We start from the raw sequence: 19,398 nt of genomic DNA, 5'->3' as shown, positions 1-19,398 counted from the left end.
TTATTATTATTATTATTATTATTTTAATATTTATATAAAAATGTCGATATTGTATTTTTATCCGTCCTCTTTTTCAGAATGCCTACATAAAGTGGTCTCGAGCGGATGGCCTGCCTTTGCAAAGGTACGCGGAAGGCAATGTACTACGTATCACCAATGCTAGACTTCAGGACAGCGGCAAATACAAGTGTGAAATACAAGGACATGATTCATTCCGAGGATCTGATTATGTCAAGCTCAATGTAGAACGTAAGTTGGCATAATTTATTTGGCTTGGCAAAGGTTTTTTTAAAAAAAAAAAAAAAAAATGGGACATTTGGTGTTAGTAATAAATAAGGTTGTTTTTTTTCGGCCTGTAGAGGACCACGAAAAGTTTTCTCTTCATCCAGTAGATCTTCATTCTGGATGAATGGTCAGCCTTTCTCTCTTCTGACCACTTGCTATGGGGTGTGAGGACAACAGTAGTTTCTGATTTCAGTTTATCAGATGACTTTACAACATTAGTTACTTAATATCTTCTTCCCTTTTCGTTTGACAGGAGCATCCAGAAATCCAGAGATCATAATCGAGCAGACTAGTCCGGCTAATGATAGAAGTATCATGCAAGGAGATTCAGTAGACTTGGAATGCAAACCTTCAGTCAATGTTAATGTGACTTGGACCAAACTGGGAGGTTCTATCGCTATGAATGTTCTTATCAACGATAAACTACTTCGGTAAGTGATGCCCTTCAGTCTCAGATTATTGGGAAAATCCTACAATGCTGCAGTGAGCACCAAAGTTGTGACATAATAACACAAAGAAACTGCATTTACATTACATTTACATTTTTTTCTGAACATAAAGAATTGACAATTGAACATAACGATTGGGCGAGAAGAATCAATAGATTGGGATAGAGGTCAAGAACAAAGAAGGATCTAGCTGTAAAACCTGAAGGCTAGGTACGGGAAAACACAACTTTTTAGAATAACAACCAACGAAGTCAAATTGATATCATACCTTTGTGTAATGCACTAATTAATAAAGAAACAAAATTGCATTTTCTTCATTTATTATTTTTATTTATTTCAGGCATGATGTTCGTGGACGGAATAGGTCCATTCTCCGGAGAAAGTCAGGGCGCATTCCAAGGCTTAGATTTGTCCGAATTAGTTTACATTGGAGCTGTCCCTGATTTTGGTGAAATTCACCCATCAGCCGGTTTCTCTAATGGATTCAAAGGTATGTCTCCTCTCTGGGGACTTTCAATTTCGGCCAAAGTAGCCCAAACTTAATACAAAGATGAGATAAGTTATGTAGATTAATAATGTCCCTGGGGCCCTGTTTCCAGAAGGTACAAGTTCTTCTGTTATTATGGACCAAAGTTTTGCTATTTAGGGCTATACATACCTTGTTTATCCTGCTCGATTGAGAGTAAAAAGTCCCTTTACCCCAGCGGTCTAAACAAGGTCTCATCTCTTTTATGGGCTTAACAACATAATACAATACATAATGTTTACAACAAACAACAGAAGAAATGAAAAGAGAAATGGAAATGAGAAAAAAAGGAAATCCTCAAGTTCTAGAACATGTCATTAAATTGACGTATTACATTTCATTAAATTGACTTTTTTTGCTTTCCCAGGATGTGTTAGCCGACTGAAGTACAACAAGACAGAGTTCGAGCTATTCAAAATGGCCGTGGAAAGAGTGGGCGTTGACAGTTGTAACACTTGCAAGTCCTCCAAGCACAACAATTGTATTAACAACGGACTGTGTCAGGATGCTGCGACTAGAATTGGATACACTTGTATATGTCCGCCTGGCTTCTCAGGAGATAGGTGCTCGGTGCTGGGAGAACCTTGCTATCCAGGTAAAGCCGTCATTTTCCCGATTTCCCCTTTTCTGAAACTCTTTTCCCCTTTTTTTTTTGGCGCTATAGCGCCTTTACTAAACCATTGGAAAGCTTAGCACCATACACAAAAAGCTGTCCTAGGGGCTTAAGTGTAGGGACCAAGAGCCCTAAGTTCCACGAGAAAGTGTGCTAACCTCCACGACACCATAGGAAAAAGGGAGAAGTGGGCGTCAGAAAAGGGGAAATTCCAAAAGGAAAATACAATCTAAGATAACAGAATCTCAATGGCTTATCTAGCTATAGCGGAAAAAAACGTTAGATTAGCCAGGGGCGATAGCACGTTGAATACACTGGTTTCCAGTGGTTCACTGAAGTTAAGCAACGTAGCGCGTGGTTGGTATCTGGATGAGTAACCTTCTGGATAATCGCGTGCAGCTGGTTTTTCCCGACTCCAGTCAGGCTGGGTCAGGGTGAAGTAAAAGTGACTACACGGGTAGCTTGTCGCCTAATAGAAAGCAAAATCCTTTCAATAAAACCTTAGCGTTTATGCTATAAGTATTTTTCAAAAATAATTCGAATAGCAAAGTCCCTAAAAAGTTGTAATTTTTAAAAAGTTAATTTCATTTTATCTTGTTTCCCAGGTGCATGTGGCGATGGAAGTTGTCAAGACGTAGATGGCGCGATGAAATGTCTCTGCCCGATTGGAACTGCCGGCAAGAGGTGTGAACAAAAGATTAAAATCTTGCAACCCGCCTTCAAACATGGCTCTTACTTGGCTTATCCCACGCCGAAAACTATGAGAAAGTAAGTGTGATTGATTTACGAGTAAATAAGAACACTAGTGACTTATACTCTTCACCAACTGTGAAGAGTATAAGTTACTGGTGGTGTTCTTCTTTTCAAGATGAATCTTCACAAAGTCACGTGAGAATTCATCAGTATGGTTTACGAGTATTTTTAAGAACCTTGAAATTACCTATACATATGTTTTTAGTACAGAGGTATGATTCACTTTCCTTCCTTTTATAAGCGTGCTGGGAAAACATGAAATACCTAATGAATTCAGAAAAGTGAAAAAGACATCTCCACTATTTTATGCTTTGCGTATTGCATACTCACCGACTTACACGGCGTTCATACAAATAAGGAGAAAATCAAAGCCGGAAAGTACTTTATTCGTCATAATACCCATGTTTTTCCCCCTCAGGTTCAAGGTATCACTGAGACTCAACCCACGTGACGTGAGAGATGGAATTATTCTATACAGTGGACAATCTGATGATGGACTTGGCGATTTCATTTCCCTCGCTATCCGAGAGAAACATATGGAATTCAGATTCGACACTGGTTCAGGTACAGAAAATTACCTTCGTTTCATAAAATGTGACAATCATATATATGTTTTTTTTCCGACCTCATTACAGCTCGCGTAAAGTGGACTTTCCTACTTCCCATTATCAAGTTTCACATATTTTAGGTTGTAATGCTGCCACAGGTCGCTACTTAAATGTCTTCACGAGACCCAATACTAAACAAAGGAAGAATTTTCCTTGTTTTTCATTGTGTGTTTTTTTTTTTTTTTTTTTTTTTTTTTTTTTTTTCCCGAGAAACTCCGTCTCTATAATTTCTCCAATTTTAACTCCAAAACAATTGAGAGTGCATTGTACATTTTTGGGAGAGGGGGAAAAAAACTCCAAAATTTTCATCAATGAAATGTTTTCTTTACAAAGAAGTCACTTAGAGTCGACTTTGTTTCTTTCAGCAACCCCTCTGTACTCTAACGACGCACCTGCATTCAATCCAGTCAGCACCAAAGAAGCCCCATACGGTTCTAAGATCACTTTGACCTGTAACAATGACTTGGAGGCCCCTGTAGAATATACCTGGTCCAAGAGAAGCAATGGACATGTGTTGCCCTTCGGAGCATTCAGCCGAGAGGTAAGTTCCTAGGGTTGTAGTAGCAAGTTTTGTTGCACTTTTACAGCAGCCCCCTAATCTTTAATCTTGAGTCAAGTTTTTTTTTAGGAACGTCGAATTTGGAAGACGTAAAACTCTGGATTTGGGCGGACAGGCAAACGGTCATATTTCTGAAGTTTGAACAATTTGAATTCGGTTCTAAATTTCGTAGCGACCAAGAGTAGTGACCAACGGCATTACAAGATTTACAAGTAAAAATAATTATATTTCTCTAGCTATCCAAAGGGACAATGGCATCGAGGATCAGGAAAATGAGACTTCAGTAAGGCTTGTAATGCTTTCATGATGACCACAAAACACGTGATACTTATGACATTATACCACAAATTAAAAATACATTTTCATTTTTGACAACCCCTTTCCTTTCTCAGAACACTCTGACTCTGCAAGAGATCAAGAACTCGGATGCTGGCATGTACGTGTGTAAGGTGTCCAATAAGGACATGACTGTTGAGATACCTTCGATCCTATTGGTCACTGACTCTGTGCCTCTGTTTACTCAGAAGCCGTTGAGTTACCTGGCTCTACCCACGCTTACCGATGCTCATTTACACTTCTCCATCGAGCTGTCGTTCAAACCCACTGATTACAATGGTAAGTGGTTGGGTTGGAATGGGTACTCAATGCTACTGGAATGGCGACTGATTCCGGTTTTCTTCTTCCCCGATCTTCTTGGTGTAGGCGGGAGGGGAAACGATCAGCTGATGCGCGCGCGGCGAGATAAGGTGCATTTACACGCGCGCGATAATTCCGGTTTTGTCACGAAAATTAGCCATTGTCACGTTAAACAGGGTAGACCAGCTTAGTCTGGCTGGGGGACTTTAAACAGGGAGTATACCAGCCTGGATTTCCCTAGCTAAAGAAATAACAAAGGTTGAGTGCGAAGGGCATCCACTCGTAAAATTTGTAGCCAAAACCAAATGTCAACCCATAGCAATCACCCTAATTAGGGCTGATTGAGAGGCTGACGAAAAACGCCGACCCCATCAGTACTCGGGAAAAGGCGAAGAAAAAGATTCATTAATATGTACGTATTCATTTTTTCCTAAGGCGAAATATTAAGCTTCTACTCACTCTTAATAATTCCAGGTCTCATAATGTACACCGGAGATTCCAACATGAAGTCCTACAAAGGCAAGGGCGACTTCGTCTCATTTGGTCTGGAGGACGGGTATCCTGTGTTCCGCTTCGATGTGGGTTCTGGCCCCGCCCTGGTTAAGTCTAACTTCTCTGTTGATATGAACGAGTGGCATACCGTCACACTGATTTTTTTTTTTTTTTTTTTTTTTTTTTTTTTTTTTTTTTTTTTTTTTTTTTTTTTTTTACGGAGACTCATAAACTAATATTTTTTCATGAAGTATGATTATACCTTTAAATTATTCGTTTTTCTTTCTACCTTGGTCCTTTACCTTTAAGTACTTTTAACTTATTCCTTTACCTTCAACTGCTTGTCCCCCAGGTCTCGTGGTACTCCGAAGTAAAGTGACCTTGGTACCTCACGAGTGGGTGGTTGTCACCATCATCAAGGACTTCAAGGAAGGAAAACTCAGTGTCGGAGGAGAGCCTCTGATTGTGGGATCCACACCGGGCGAAAAACTTCAAGTACTTAATCTGAGAACGCCACTGTACTTGGGAGGATATAATATCTATCATGTGACGCCTTCCTTGAGTAAGTTGAAGAAAGAATGGAACAGCAGTCAAAGAATTGGCCTAAAAATCCTCAATAATTAAAATATTAAAGACAATTTAAGTTAAGGAAATACAAATAGAGAAGAAATAAAACGAAGCAATATGGAAAGAAGAGAAAGAAAATGTGCCATATCCCTTAAAAGTACTTAATAATCTAGATTCGAGTTTTAACAATGAAGAAACTTGAAGAGTAGCGCGTCTGCCTTGTAAGCGCTTGGTCGCGTTTTTCGATTCAGATAAGGTTCGTTCTCGGCTTGCTTTCTCCTATCCTGTCTTCCTTCTCTCCCTGCTTTCGGGACGATAAGACCCTTAGGGTGGGTTTTACAAACCTACTTTTTAGTTCCTAATAGCCCTGTAAACAAATCAAATGGAACCTAACAGGCCTTCTAAAGGCTAAAAAAATATTGGTGAAATCCACCCTTAGCAGTTACAGTTTCCTCTATCTTTACTACATTTCAACCATCTTTTTCCCTTAGGTGTTGAAGTGACTGAAGGATTCCATGGTTGTATCTCTACCATTGACGTCTTGGGTTCTGAGTTGGATCTGATCAATTCAGCCGTAGACTCTGCTAACATTATGGATTGTTCGGATCTTGAATCTTCTCCTGTGTGTGCTCCCAAACCTTGTCAGAACTATGGTATTTGCTATCCGACTGACACCAGCGAGCGAGGATATAACTGCTCCTGCCTAACTGGATACAGGTATGACCAGATATTTTACACTATTCTTTCCACGACAGTAGAATAAACTCGTCACATAATGGTACATTTTAGTCTTAGGCCATCAGGACGAATAAAGTCCCCCTGAAGAAATAACGAAGAAATATTTTTAAATTTGGTTCATATGACAAGTGCTGGGCGGATTTGCGAGTAATGGGTAGAAAGTTTCTAGGCGCCAGAAATATTAACACTTTTGTGAGTATCACAACATTGTAAGAATCAACCTACTAATCGCTATCCTTTCCCTTACTAGTATCATTATCTGTTACCATATCCTTTACTAGGCACAGAGCTAAGAAAACTTTTGACTCCGGAATCAAACCTGGTACTCACAAAAATATGTTTTTTTTATTATTATTTAATTGTCATCAAACACGTAGATCCCTTTTATCATTTAATATCTTTTGCTTTTTTCCAGCGGTGATCACTGCGAGAAAGAGAACAACATGTGCATGAAGGGTGACGTCTGCAAAAATGGCGGCATGTGTAAGGTCACCCCCGACTCGTACGAATGTCTATGCTCCCTAGGCTACGCGCCTCCTAACTGCGCTAAGCGCGTCAGCATAGGCAGCGAGGTTCACTTCCTAGGCGAGGGCTATGTCGAACTGAAAAAGGAACTGATTGAGGAGAGGCGAAACGAAGAGACGATAGCGTTCGACTTTGTGACGGATGATAAGAATGCGCTGCTGTTGTGGAACGGACAGCCGTCGTACAAGAACGGGATTGGTCGAGAGTTTATAGCCGTTGCAGGTAGGTTGAGCCCGTCGTTAAATATCTTAGCAGTTATACAATGAGCCAGCCTAGTTAGCTTAGCTGGTAGTGCGTCTGCCTTGTAAGCGCTAGGCCGCGTAAAAACAGGTGGAATTCATTTTGAAATCCCTAACTATAACAGTAAAAAAAAACATTGGAAAATGACGTCTAAACTATAAAAAACATAGGTAGAATTTACATTAAAATTCCTAACTGTATTAACACCTAAGTATCTCTTAATATCTTCTAAAAACTCTTCAATACTATAAAATGCCTTTTTTGTAACATGTTCTTTCATTATAATGATCTTTTCGTTTCCATTTCTCTTAATCCTGTATAAGTTTAACTTAAGCTTAGGAAGTGCATTTATTGTATAGGTACTTACCTTGTCAATAAAGATAAAATTCAAATTTCTTCTTTCAGTGGTGAACGGGTATCTGGAGTACAGTTACGACCTGGGGGATGGCGTGGTTACCATCAAGTTCTCCAAGAAGCCGGTCAATGATGGTATCAAGCACAGTGTTAATGTTACCAGGATCAACAAGTTTGGTAGTCTGGAGGTCGACAGTGTGATAGTGGGCAAGGGAGAGAGTCCGGGATCTCAAGATGTCATCAACACGCGAGGCAATATTTACCTCGGTAAGTTAACGTGAACTTTGGCTAAGAGACACTTTCAAAGTCGAAGAACTCGAAGAAGAGGTGTTTAATACCGGAATTTTTAGAGTAACTAACAGTATAACAGTAACATTTTTTCCCCCATTGTCATTATTTTTTTTTAAAATAGTAAAGGAAAAATCTGGTGTGAACATCACACGACTTTCTATTAAAGATTTTGAAAATTTGGACCGATTGCAATACTTTCTCATTACCTTGTATAGGTTCCCTATACGTAAGGGTAATAGAAAGTAAAAATGATAACTATTACTCTTCACTTTAGGGTAGGTGGGTTGGTTTTCATCGAACAGACATGTTTCTCCAAATGGGCATATAATTTATCTACTAATCCTTTGTCCGGAAGCTTTCAAGGACATTTGGCAAGACAAGTTTTCAGATGTGAACAGAAAAGAGCACGTCGAAATCTATTACTACTCTGTGGGTTTCATACATAATACAATTACTACATATCTCGTGCCTACTATATTATGTTTGTATACATATTACTGTATTATAATGACTCGTGTCTCCTATAATCCTACATCACGGATTTTAGGAGGAGATTTAAGACAACAATAGATCATCTATTTCATTGGAGACATCGCCCCATACTCAGTCCTATAACCTTTCTACTGAAATTTTGTATATTTGTATTTATTTATTTATATACTATACAATGAGATATGATTGTCCCATGGTGTAGTGATCATTGCGCTCGCCTTGCACGCAGGAGACCCGGGTTCGATTCCCGGCGGGGTCAAAAATTTGTATCATGCAATTTGTTGATTCCGTGACTGGCTGTTGCGGAGCCCACTCAGCCTCGTGAGGAAAATGAGTAGCTACACTGAGAAAAAAAAGTGATAGGGTACCACAACTTCATAAAACTCAAGGTGGAAGAACTCTATATGATTGAGTTACTTCCCATTATTTAGGTTGTTGGAATTTTATAGTAAAGTGTCGAGCTTCCTGATGAAGAGTTCAATATTAGAGTTCAGGCACCCATTCACTCGGTACTCCGTGTTATTTATTTATTTTCTAACGCCAATACCAATTAATTTCCTCCTTTTCAGGTGGTACTCCTAACATGGATCTGATGACTGGAGGAAGGTATGTTCATCCCATGTCGGGCCTCATGATGAACATTCACATTCAGAACAAACATATCTCAAACATTGGCAGCTCAGCCTCGTCCGGACTCCATGTTATGCCATGGATACGGTAAGTCGGGACCTAATCCTTGAAAGTAGTTAACATACATCCAATATCCATACCCAAAAAGCCCGCTCTGAGGCTTAGGTGTGGGGCCAACTGCCCTAAGGGATGGGTTAAGCTTATACGGGTCTAATATTTGGAAGTGGCTAAGATATAGGCGGTAGGATTGTGTTTGAAAAGCACGTTGAATACAACGTAGAAAGAATAAATCGTTTTCCTTAAGCCAGCCACTCACTATCAGGTGGACCTGACAGGTACACCTGATCAGGTCAGTCTACCTGATAGTGAGTGTCTGGCCTTAGAAGTCAGTATTGCCTTGAGAAAAACACCTTTATATGTTTGTTATTTATTGGTTTTTTTTGGGGGGGGGGGGGGGCCCTTTTTTTGGTTACTTTTTTCGGTTTGGGGGAAAATAAAGGTAAATGGTTTTTTTTTTTTTTTTTTTTTTTTTTTTTTTTTTTTTTTTACAAGGTAGGAAGTAGGTAAGTAGGTACAATGTTTAGGACCTGACTTTTTTTTTGTTTTGGTGGGCCAGTCCCTGAAAGATGATCAGTCTTCCGGGCCTTGGTATCCGAATGTTGTTGTTTACAAATGCAAAGGAACAATTCCTAGCTAATTATTAGCTATTAGGCCATTTTCCTATGCGCGTTCCAACATTTTCCTACAATATCACTGCTGAGTGCTGTGCCCTAAATCACCAAAGTATGGAAAAGTATCTTACAAGTGTAATAGCCAATGGAAAAGCAGAATTGTGAATTTGGACCAATCATATCGAAATATGGAATTGTAAATACTTTTCCATACTATGGTGATTTAGGGCACAGGCTTCCACGGCAGGACAATTTCGGGATCCGAATGTAACCTACCAGATTTTAATCTAAAGTTTTGTGGAGACAACCTCTCAACTTAAATAAAGATTTTTTATACCTCACAGATATTTACCTAAGACCTAAATCCATTATTATTGTGTTAAATAAGCAAGTCGTAATGCCAACCCCCGATTAGCTTTGAAGTAGAACTTAATATAAAATAGTTATTGATTTGCAATTAGCTGGCTGCGGAATCATTAGAGTTTAATTGATGTTTAATGATTTACAATTATGACTATTATGATTTTCAATTATCATAACATTATTTTAAAAAAAAAAAAAAAAAAAAAAATGATATCTATTGAAACATTTTAAGATATTTTATATCTCCATACAGTTTTGCTTATCGCAAAGTTGATGACCTTTTTCGAAGTGCATAACTACATTTCTGCTAATATAATTCAAAGTCCATGATACATTATGAATTCTTGTTGCTAGGATAAGTTATGTGCACTAGGCAAGGCTTTGCTTCAGTAACTCAGTTGAAGTCATATGTAGAATCCGGGAGATTGTGGTTTTGAGATCTAGACACGAAAATAATTGTTTTATTGTTTAGTACCAAAATGTTCGTTCTGTAAACTTCAATTAACACTTAAGACAACTAGTCGGTATCGTAGCATTTCCATCCCGTAATGTGCCCCTCATCAGATGGAGTCATACTTCAGGATGAGCATTTTTCATGCACAAAATCCTAGAACCATTTTCTACACAACATAACAAAATTCTTCTTTTCTTTGATGGTAACCTTTCTTTAGATTTAGATCATCGCATATTATACCTATCCATATTGCTATGAATTCCATTTCTTTCATTATGGAAAGAAGGAACTTTTTTACCATCGTTGCATGTTCTATCCCTCATCACTCCTCTATCCAAACAACAAATGAAACATATTTTCATGTCAGCTCCAAAATAAATAGTTGCCCGTCTTTCTATGTTTCAATTTTTGGTATAATGTGTACCGTCACTTAAGAAACAATAGTGCCTATCGACTTTTCTTCTTCGGAAATGAAATCTTGAGCAGAATGGTTGTTAAGCCCTGTTGTTTCTTAACGACACATGTTGTCAGCACGGAACGATGGGTTGTTTTCATATAGCAAATTGTTTATCATTGAACATCAAAATTTCAGCTCCCCTTTGAACTATTGTTTACAAATTTTCTATTTATATCAGCAAAGTATCCAAGTTTATGCCCAACCTCTGTAGTCTTTGATGTTTTCGATATATCCTGACCGGTATTTGGCCCTATGAACGCACCTAGGTCCTGGATCATATTTTATTTTCGTATAAATTTAAAGACGAAATTACTTACTGTATTTCAAAATCTATATGGGAACCTCGGAAGCTCGGAACCTCTAGTCACCCGTTTTTTTTGTTTTTTTTTTTTTTTTTTTTACTTTTAACATTAGGTACGTATGAGTCATTAATAAATTCCTTGAGAACATGATAATGAGTAAAAGTGACTTGGAAAATTCCTCACTTTTGCTGATAACCTTTACTACTAGCATTGAAAGCAAAATGCAATAAATTGTAAAATTGTAATTTGTATAGGAAAACTAACTTTATTATTATCGTGTCTTGTTAATGGGGAATTTTCGTGAGATACGAACCCACGATCTTCCAATTTCCAGGACACCTTTAGCCCACATAATTTTATGTTGTTCTTCCGAGAGAAGCCCTCCCAAACATTAGCCCCATTAGTTGTGTGTTTATTTCCTTGTATTTTTATTACCATGTTGCATTGTTAACTATTACCTTTGTTTTTCTTATGTTTGTTACGCTGCTTCCCTGTACTTTAACACATGGATGAAAAACCTTGTTACTCCAATCACGTTTGTGTGTTTTTACCTTAAATTACTCAATTTGTTTCTAATGTATGCTTAGAATTAAGAATATCCCGTCCTCATTGTACCCATCACTCAAACCTACAAACCCCAGTACACGTATTAATTTCGTTGTAAATAAAGACTACTTCAATCCGAAAACGTATTACAATTATGAAAATCTTCTCAATTACGAGGATTACTACGAGTATGATAAATTCAACAAGCCTGATCCTCCTGAGGTAGAGGACAATGACCTTATGGCTAAGAATAATGAGAAGCAAATTAGAGACAACTTGCACATAGTAACTCCGAAGAACTCCTGTGCAGGATTTCAGATACCAGCCGTTTTGTCGGTTCTTATATGCGAGCTAGCCAAGGCAATTGTGTCAATTTTGAGTCGGAATTTTTTGTAAATACGGAGAAAAAAGGACTGATATTTATGTTTAGACAATTTATATCTGTTAATTGTTTATTTTTGTTGTTTACCTCATTGATGAATTAGGTATCTGGTGTTATATGCCCATTACGGTGTACGTACAAAGTTACCAAAGTAATGATAGATTTAGTACACAAAAAGCCCACTGTGAGGCGCAGGTGTAGGGGCAAACAGTCTTGAAAGTCGGGTTAAGCTTATACAAATCTACAAGTGATAGATCTATACCTACCTGAACACTTGAACAGTACAAACAAAACATTGTTAGCAAATAAAGACACTTTCAGTCATATCCTAACCGTATACAAAATTTAAGAACCCCTGATTTCCGATCAAAACCACCCCTATTTGTTAACCACGAGTGCGCGACTGGTAAACACACGTAACACTTATTTCTCGGTGTAATAGAGAATTACCTGTCTCTCCCCCCTTTTATGAAGTCACTGGGGAGTTCATAGTGAACGGCGAGGGTGAAATATTACACGTCACCTTGAATCCTTGATCCTCTTCCAACCACCTTACCTATTTCTAGCCGTAATCTTTACCATCCTTGCTATGTACTTGGACCTATCGATCTTTTGACTTTCCATCTTTTTGAATATATCTTCAGTAGAACCGTTTGTGGTTCACTTTTTTACTATCCCGGTGTCGCCTGAAAAACAGGAGGGTGCGGGTTCATTCCTTTTGCCAAAGTATTAAATTTTGCCTGAATTAAAGGAACTCTTTGGTCCTAATCGAGCCCTATAAATGGGTAGGTGTACTATTGTTTTTGCAATATAGATTCCCTACGTCTCACAATAATAGGTACATGGTACATACATAGTTGGAAAAAGCATACTTTAGTCGCAAAACAAAAGAAAGTCCTTTACGTGGTTCGTCTTTTTTCACCTCAATATCCGGTATTACTTGAAATTTCAATATTCGTATCCAGCAAAACAAACCCTGTAGTAATGAGCTATCAATGTATAGAAAGTATTTGAAAACAGTACCTTGGTATGAGTACAGGTGCGTTCAACGTTTATCATCTTCAGCTTATTCTCTCCTCATTGACCATCTGTTGTGTTACTTCCTATCCTATCCCTTCTTAGTTTTATCTCGCTACTTCTTTGACTCTTTATATCAAAATAGCTATCTCTACCCAGACATATCCTGGACAAACATAGTAAGTAGTATTGTGTTCAAACTTAAAAGTATAGAAGACCTAGAGATGGTCAGAAAACCCAGTCTTACGAGATTTAAACGGTCAAGCTATGTAGGCCACAGCGCCGGCTGAAATCTTCATCCTTATACTCATTTGTCCTGGAAAAAACATTATACACTATGTTAAAAGTATACCTAGAAGACCTAGAGATGATCAGATAGGCTCATGACGAAATTCAAACGGCCAAGCTATGTAGGCCACAGCGCCGGCTGAAATCTTCATCCTTATACTCATTTGTTCTGGAAAAACATTATACACTATGTTAAAAGTATACCTAGAAGACCTAGAGATGATCAGATAGGCTCAAGACGAAATTCAAACGGCCAAGCTGTGTAGGCCGCTACGCCGTTGGCGCCGGCCAAAATCCTCATCCTCATTTGTTCCTCGGGGACTGAAGAATTTTCCGCGCCCCGCCCGTTGAACCGAAAAATATCGATTTTACCCCCGCGCCGTGCCGTTGGGAAATTCTTCAAAGTCCGTTTAACGTGTATTTCCTATGAGTCATCCTTATGAGATAGACCGGGAAAACCCCCACCCTATTTTCCAACCCCCCTCATTTCATATTCGTGTCGCCTGAATAGAAATGGAACGCAATAGACTGGGTTCCCCCCTTAAAGTTCTGTGTCATTTTCGAGGCAGTTTTTATGGGTTTTTTATTGCGACATTTTGGCATGAGAAGGGAGAGTAATAAGACAGTTTGCGTTATAAACGTATGGAGTATTACATTCTTTTTTCATTAATGCTAACAGAAATACAAAGTTAGAAAGTTTTCTAGCTATAATTTTGCCGAAATAAGTAGTTATAAGTTATAAGTGAGCTAATGAATGATATCTTTCACTGGTTAGATTGGTCTAAAACTCTAAAAGATCCTTTGAATCTTTAACTCTATCGCACAGTTCTTGTCGAAGTCTGAACTAAGTGCTTGTAAGGGTTTAGTCTTGACATATCACAACAGAAAAGGCAAATATGTAGGAAACTGAGATTCTGCCTTTTGAAAATGGTAACTGTACCCGAAAGTGGTGTGGCATTTGCACCAGATTTTTCTCTCCTTATTTTACTCTGACCTTTACATATCTGCAGTACCGTTTTATATAAAACAAGTCTTCTCTGTAGTTTTATCGATGTAGTTTCAAAGTAAATTACTCGACCGACTTTTATGTAGGTGTAGGACTTTTGTCAGCCCATTTCCATTTGGTTCGTACAATATCAGCACATTTGGCATATCCCATAGATTGTATTTTTTGTTACCTTGTTCTTTTCTTGTTGCTCCCAAAACTGATTCCATCTTGTGGAATGCCCGCCATTCACGATCAGACCGTCTGACGGACCACGGTCTGACATACCTAGACCTGTCTGATCGTCTTAACGTGCTTAGCGGGCAGAATAAGTATTTGGAAGCCAAAAAAGAAAACCAAATTTATTTTGTTTGTCATTTTCTTACCCTATGTTTTCCCTTCGGATAATTTTATGTGATTATTATCAAAAGAAATAAATTGTTTATCATTTTAAACGTTAATGTATATTATTGCTTCTTGAAGAAAATATTTTAGCTCATTAATAAATATTTATATGTGTTTATTTACAATTTCGTGTACATACCTATAGTTTATTACTGTAGGTGCATTGGGTACTTTTTGTTTTAGCTACCATCTTTTAGTTAGATTTTTTAAATAGTCAGAGGTTTACCTGATTTTCCATTTCAAAGAAATTAGATAAATAGTAGGTTTAAGCAAAAATACTTATATTCTCAGTTAGTGAATCTTTATCATTGTTAGCCAATAATATATGAAAAAAAAAAAAAATCTCTCCAAAACCGCATTATATTTTTTGTGATATTGTCAGTATTATTGAGTAGATAAATAAATTATTTTGAGGTTTAGTATTTAAGGTGCTTCGTTTTTAATTTAATTGAAAATAAGTAAGTTATGTGTGATGAACTTATTGGATGAATCAGATTAATAATTATCTTCTCTGTGCTCTGATCTCGAAATTTGTCGCGACGACCTATGAACTCAAAGCGAGAAAGTTTTAGATAACACTTCAGCCGATCATTTAAGACCGGTTATTTTAGATAACACTTTAGTCGATCATTTAAGACCGGTTTTAGCGTTATCTATGTTAAGCTACGCCGAGCAAGGCCAATAAATGGATGGGTGACTTGAACCTTATATTGGGAATAAAGGGAGAACGGGCTCTAGTCTTGATTTTAAATCATTACATGAAAGTAAAATCAAAAAATCAAATCAAGAATAATAATAAACTGAATATTAAACAAACTAGGTAGGTACATAGGTACCTACTGATTTTCTCTAATCACTACGGGCTAAAAAATTCCCGGAGGGACGGACCCAGCTTGTTAGACTTGCAATATCATGCACAAGGAGTAAACCTTATTATACCAGTTGTTATCATGTTATCTCATATTTCAAAAACTTCGAGACATCTTTTTTTATTCGAGACAATAATTTTTTCTCTACTTTCATTAATTTTTTAAAAACTTCTTTGACATAGGTGTGTAAATGTAGTGTTATTATTGGAATTGTTGTACTCGAGATTTATAGTACACTCACTTAAAATAGACACTTGATACTCGTATCTCCCCCTTCCTTTTCATTCGATTTCAGGATCCGACGAAAATCCTTTTCGAGTGTCTTTCTTCGTTTTTCACTTTGTTTTTATTTCTTCTCTCTTGTTTTTAGCCAGTTTTCTTTTTGCCTATGTTTAGACTTTGATTTTTGTTACTTATTTTTTCTTTTTGATTTTGTTTTTTTACAGAAATCAACAACGAAAATGACAACATTGGACGGGTGGGGGTTAACATATTGTATACTAAATCTGCTGTACGTTGAAATTGTTTGCTATATCTAATTTTTATTTATGATTTTTTATTGTGTTCTTTATTCTTTTTTGTTTCGCTTTTCTCCATTTTATGTTTTATATTTTAATTTCTTAATAAATGTCTCTAAAGCATAGTTATTATTTCATCTATATTAGATATTCTATATCCATCTGTATTAACAGTGTTGTCTGTTGTAATAGAAACACGAAAACGAAACGAAACGATTTTTTCTTCTTTTATTTTTGCTCTTCTTAAAGGCTTCCCGTTTAATTCCTCACGTTTAAAAGTTCATGTACACTGACATGCAAAGAAGTCACAACTTCAGTCTCTTCTTGTATCATTTTCGTTTGTTTCATAATCATGATCAACATCCAAATACTGCCTAAAATTGGGAGAATCAATATGCTAGGTAAGGTAATTATACCTATAGCATATGAAATATTGAAAATTCTCCAATTCAAATCTCATGACATTAACTGCCTGAAGGAAACTCAAAAACTGCCATCTTCCTGAAAACTCTATGAGACTTGCGAGAATTATACAAGAAGGCAGAAGTCCAATGTTAGATTTGTCTGCATGGTAGTGTACAAGAATTAATTTCTAGTAATGCAAACTTTATTAAGTTCCTTTTTTGTATGATTTTATGTTTACTTATTATTATTTATTTTTGAATAATTTTAGTAATTCTTCTATAAACCTGATAGTACTTTTTTTTATTTATTTTTTTTAAAATGATCAAATTGATACTAAGAATTTTGACAGGTTGGACAGTATTTTATACTAACTTAATAAAATATGTACTTATTTGATAGAATACCTATTAGATTATCTTTTCACACTGTACTTATCATGAGTCAAATCATATCATACAATTATTATACTTATTAGGTACTTTACTACTACCAAAAGTCTCATGCCATCCATTTTGAGTCTGAACACTAATCAACAGTGGAAAGTACTACAAATCAGACTGTTAAAAACACATCGGAGAACTCATCTGCATCAAAGGACTTTGTACGGTAAAAATATGATTGTACAATAAGCACCTGGTATTTCTGAAACAGTTAGAAAATTGTCCATTATTTTAATTACCTATCTCTACATGTAAGAATTCGGTAGGTTCCGTAATAATTTCTGGAAAAATTAAATTTAAGTTTTCCGAACAACAATTCTCATGTTATAAGTATCTAGTATTATTATTTTTAATTAGGTATATCTAATGATTATCTTTATTGACATTTATAAAATATGACAATATCAAAAAGCGTGATTACTTATGTTGCCTATGGCAATCTCTACCATAAAACAATGCAAATACCACTTTGCAATTAGCATGTGTATTATTTACATTTCTAATTGAATGTAAATTCCTTTTATTATTTCCACTTTTATAAAGTTATTGTATACCTTCTCCTACTACCTACTCTACTTTATTTAGCTTACCTAATAAGTTACTAATTTGAGATATTAATATGTAAGTATGTACTAGATTATTTGTTGGACTCTACTCTGTATAATTTTATTCTTTGTTATTTTATAAACCCTGTTCCAAAGGAAGGAAACTTTCTCAAACCTGATGTAGAGGATTAAAGGAAGACATCAAAGGAGGGAATTATGAAGCGAATTTTAGGTAGGAATACGGTTTTTGTCCTGTTAGTTGTATCTCAATACAGTATCGGAAATGTTTTGAAGGCTACCAAAAATACTTACAGTCCTTTATCTATTTTCTTGGAGTCTAAAGTCCTAACTTTGTTCCAGATCTTTTATAGCTATGTTGACCTATACCTTTAGGAAGCTGTTAGAATCGATTCATCAGCCCATCTGACATTAAATACTTTCCGATACTCTTTTGAAATCTACTACCAAGGGGACTCCTACCTCCAAAGAAAGATCTGTCTATCTCACAGTTACCAATGTTAATATTTTACTAATCCCCTTCTTATCTTTGGCACGCACTTGGTGTTGCTAATAATTTTCGTTCTTTTGGTACCTGCCTGGTAATGCTTCTCGTAGTAGATATTTATTATTCTACATTGTACTACGTCTTTTTTTATTTATTTATATTATAAATATTTTACCTTCTTGTTTTAAAGCAATTATTAAATTGAAAGGTACATTCTTATTTTCTTTGGTCATAACTAGCCATACAAGTTCATAGGATGATCAAAAGTAGAAACTGTGAATATTTTTCATGTCAGAGATCAGTTTTAATTTTGTAAATAACCTTTAGCCCTGTCTTATTGGTTTAATGTCATATTCCAATATACTCGTAGCTCTGAAACCTGATAATAGCTCCTTGCAAAATCTGACCTGGACGTTTTGACCATTGAAAATATTTTTGAATCCTGAATGTTATTTCAATTGACTTCGTACTGTATTTTTTTTATGAAATATAAAGAAACAAGAATGATTATATTATATTGTAATAATTTGTAATTTTATGTGTTTGTGATAATAAAAAATGCAAAATAAATACCTACAAGGTAAACATGAAGTCCTACCCAAAAATACAACTTTGAGGGGTAAAAAACGCAAATTTAATGTGTGGTATGCTTTTTCTGCCTAACTTGAGAACGAGGTCTGGAAAGCTTACCAGATTTGCTAATTAAGCAGGTTCATCCTTCTTTTTCTAAGGGCAAGACTTTGTGATTACCTTGCATATAAATAAAAAGTAAAAGTTTATAAATACTTTTGATTTCTTCTTTCGTTTCTAATTTTGTTGATTTTCAGCCTAGATGGATAACTATAAATCGCAGAAATAGACGCATTTTTAAAAACTGAAAGCAATCTGCACTGAGGCCCTAGCAGGTACTCGACTATTTTTTTTTTATTATTATTATTTATTTATTTTTTGTAAAAAATGATAAAAATAAAATTATATTATCTAACATAGTAACATTGTAGGAGGTTCTTTATAGTTTATGGCATATTTTCATTGAGTATATTTTTCTGCAATTTACCTTGTAAGACCGTTTTTCTCAAAAACACTAAGGTTATTAAACTTGATGATTCCATCAGAAGTTTTGTTTTGGTAAACAAATGACAAGTTCCAAGTAACCTTGCTCGGTTCCAAACACTGAAAAGTCCCCGGGTTCTGATTTGTCTCAGTCAAAATCATACCATATTTGTACCAATAGCATTGCAACACCTCATCAATATTCATAGACAAATGGCACTTGAAACTGCATCTCAATTTTCAAAGGAAATATATTTTGAGTTGTAAAAAATATCGAACAGAAATGTAATTGAATCGTTCTGTGTGGACTTTCAGTACCAATGTACAGATAGACAGATATGAGATGGTCATGGAAAGAACCATTTCAGTACTGTTGTCTATCGAAAAATGGTTCTTTCATAGACTTTCTCGAAGTTATTCTTCTTCCCAGCTAGC

General features: G+C 36.2%; 2 protein-coding genes across 2 annotated transcripts; both read left to right on the top strand.

Moving 5' to 3' along the window:
* Nucleotides 1-77: 77 nt before the first annotated feature.
* On the top strand, nucleotides 78-720 carry LOC103519099 (basement membrane-specific heparan sulfate proteoglycan core protein-like; the record flags this gene model as incomplete). Its single annotated transcript, XM_008484180.1, has 2 exons — nucleotides 78-249; nucleotides 539-720. Coding segments are annotated over 2 exons (354 nt in total), but the record flags the coding sequence as incomplete, so codon positions are not given.
* Nucleotides 721-1,078: 358 nt separating this feature from the next.
* On the top strand, nucleotides 1,079-18,693 carry LOC103519098 (basement membrane-specific heparan sulfate proteoglycan core protein). The gene is made up of 10 exons (XM_008484179.3): nucleotides 1,079-1,224; nucleotides 1,628-1,855; nucleotides 2,479-2,641; nucleotides 3,045-3,190; nucleotides 5,274-5,483; nucleotides 5,980-6,205; nucleotides 6,642-6,973; nucleotides 7,397-7,612; nucleotides 8,698-8,845; nucleotides 15,944-18,693. Exons 1-10 carry the CDS (start codon nucleotides 1,080-1,082, stop codon nucleotides 15,960-15,962), a joined length of 1,833 nt encoding a protein of 610 aa, XP_008482401.1. The 5' UTR covers nucleotide 1,079; the 3' UTR covers nucleotides 15,963-18,693.
* Nucleotides 18,694-19,398: the final 705 nt, after the last annotated feature.

This window comes from Diaphorina citri, unplaced genomic scaffold, assembly GCF_000475195.1.
Source record: "Diaphorina citri unplaced genomic scaffold, Diaci psyllid genome assembly version 1.1 scaffold2534, whole genome shotgun sequence".
NCBI classification, from domain to species: domain Eukaryota; kingdom Metazoa; phylum Arthropoda; class Insecta; order Hemiptera; family Psyllidae; genus Diaphorina; species Diaphorina citri.
Note: the sequence above shows the minus strand (reverse complement) of the source record. Positions and strands in the feature narration are given on the sequence as shown.

What these genes read in the sequence shown, in the direction of transcription:
- LOC103519098 (XM_008484179.3), top strand. Translation starts at nt 1,080, where the DNA reads ATGTTCGTGGACGGAATAGGTCCATTCTCCGGAGAAAGTCAGGGCGCA. An exon ending in GGGAGAACCTTGCTATCCAG is followed by an intron (nt 1,856 to 2,478) that starts GTAAAGCCGTCA and finishes CTTGTTTCCCAG; the next exon opens with GTGCATGTGGCGATGGAAGT. An exon ending in TCCTGCCTAACTGGATACAG is followed by an intron (nt 6,206 to 6,641) that starts GTATGACCAGAT and finishes GCTTTTTTCCAG; the next exon opens with CGGTGATCACTGCGAGAAAG.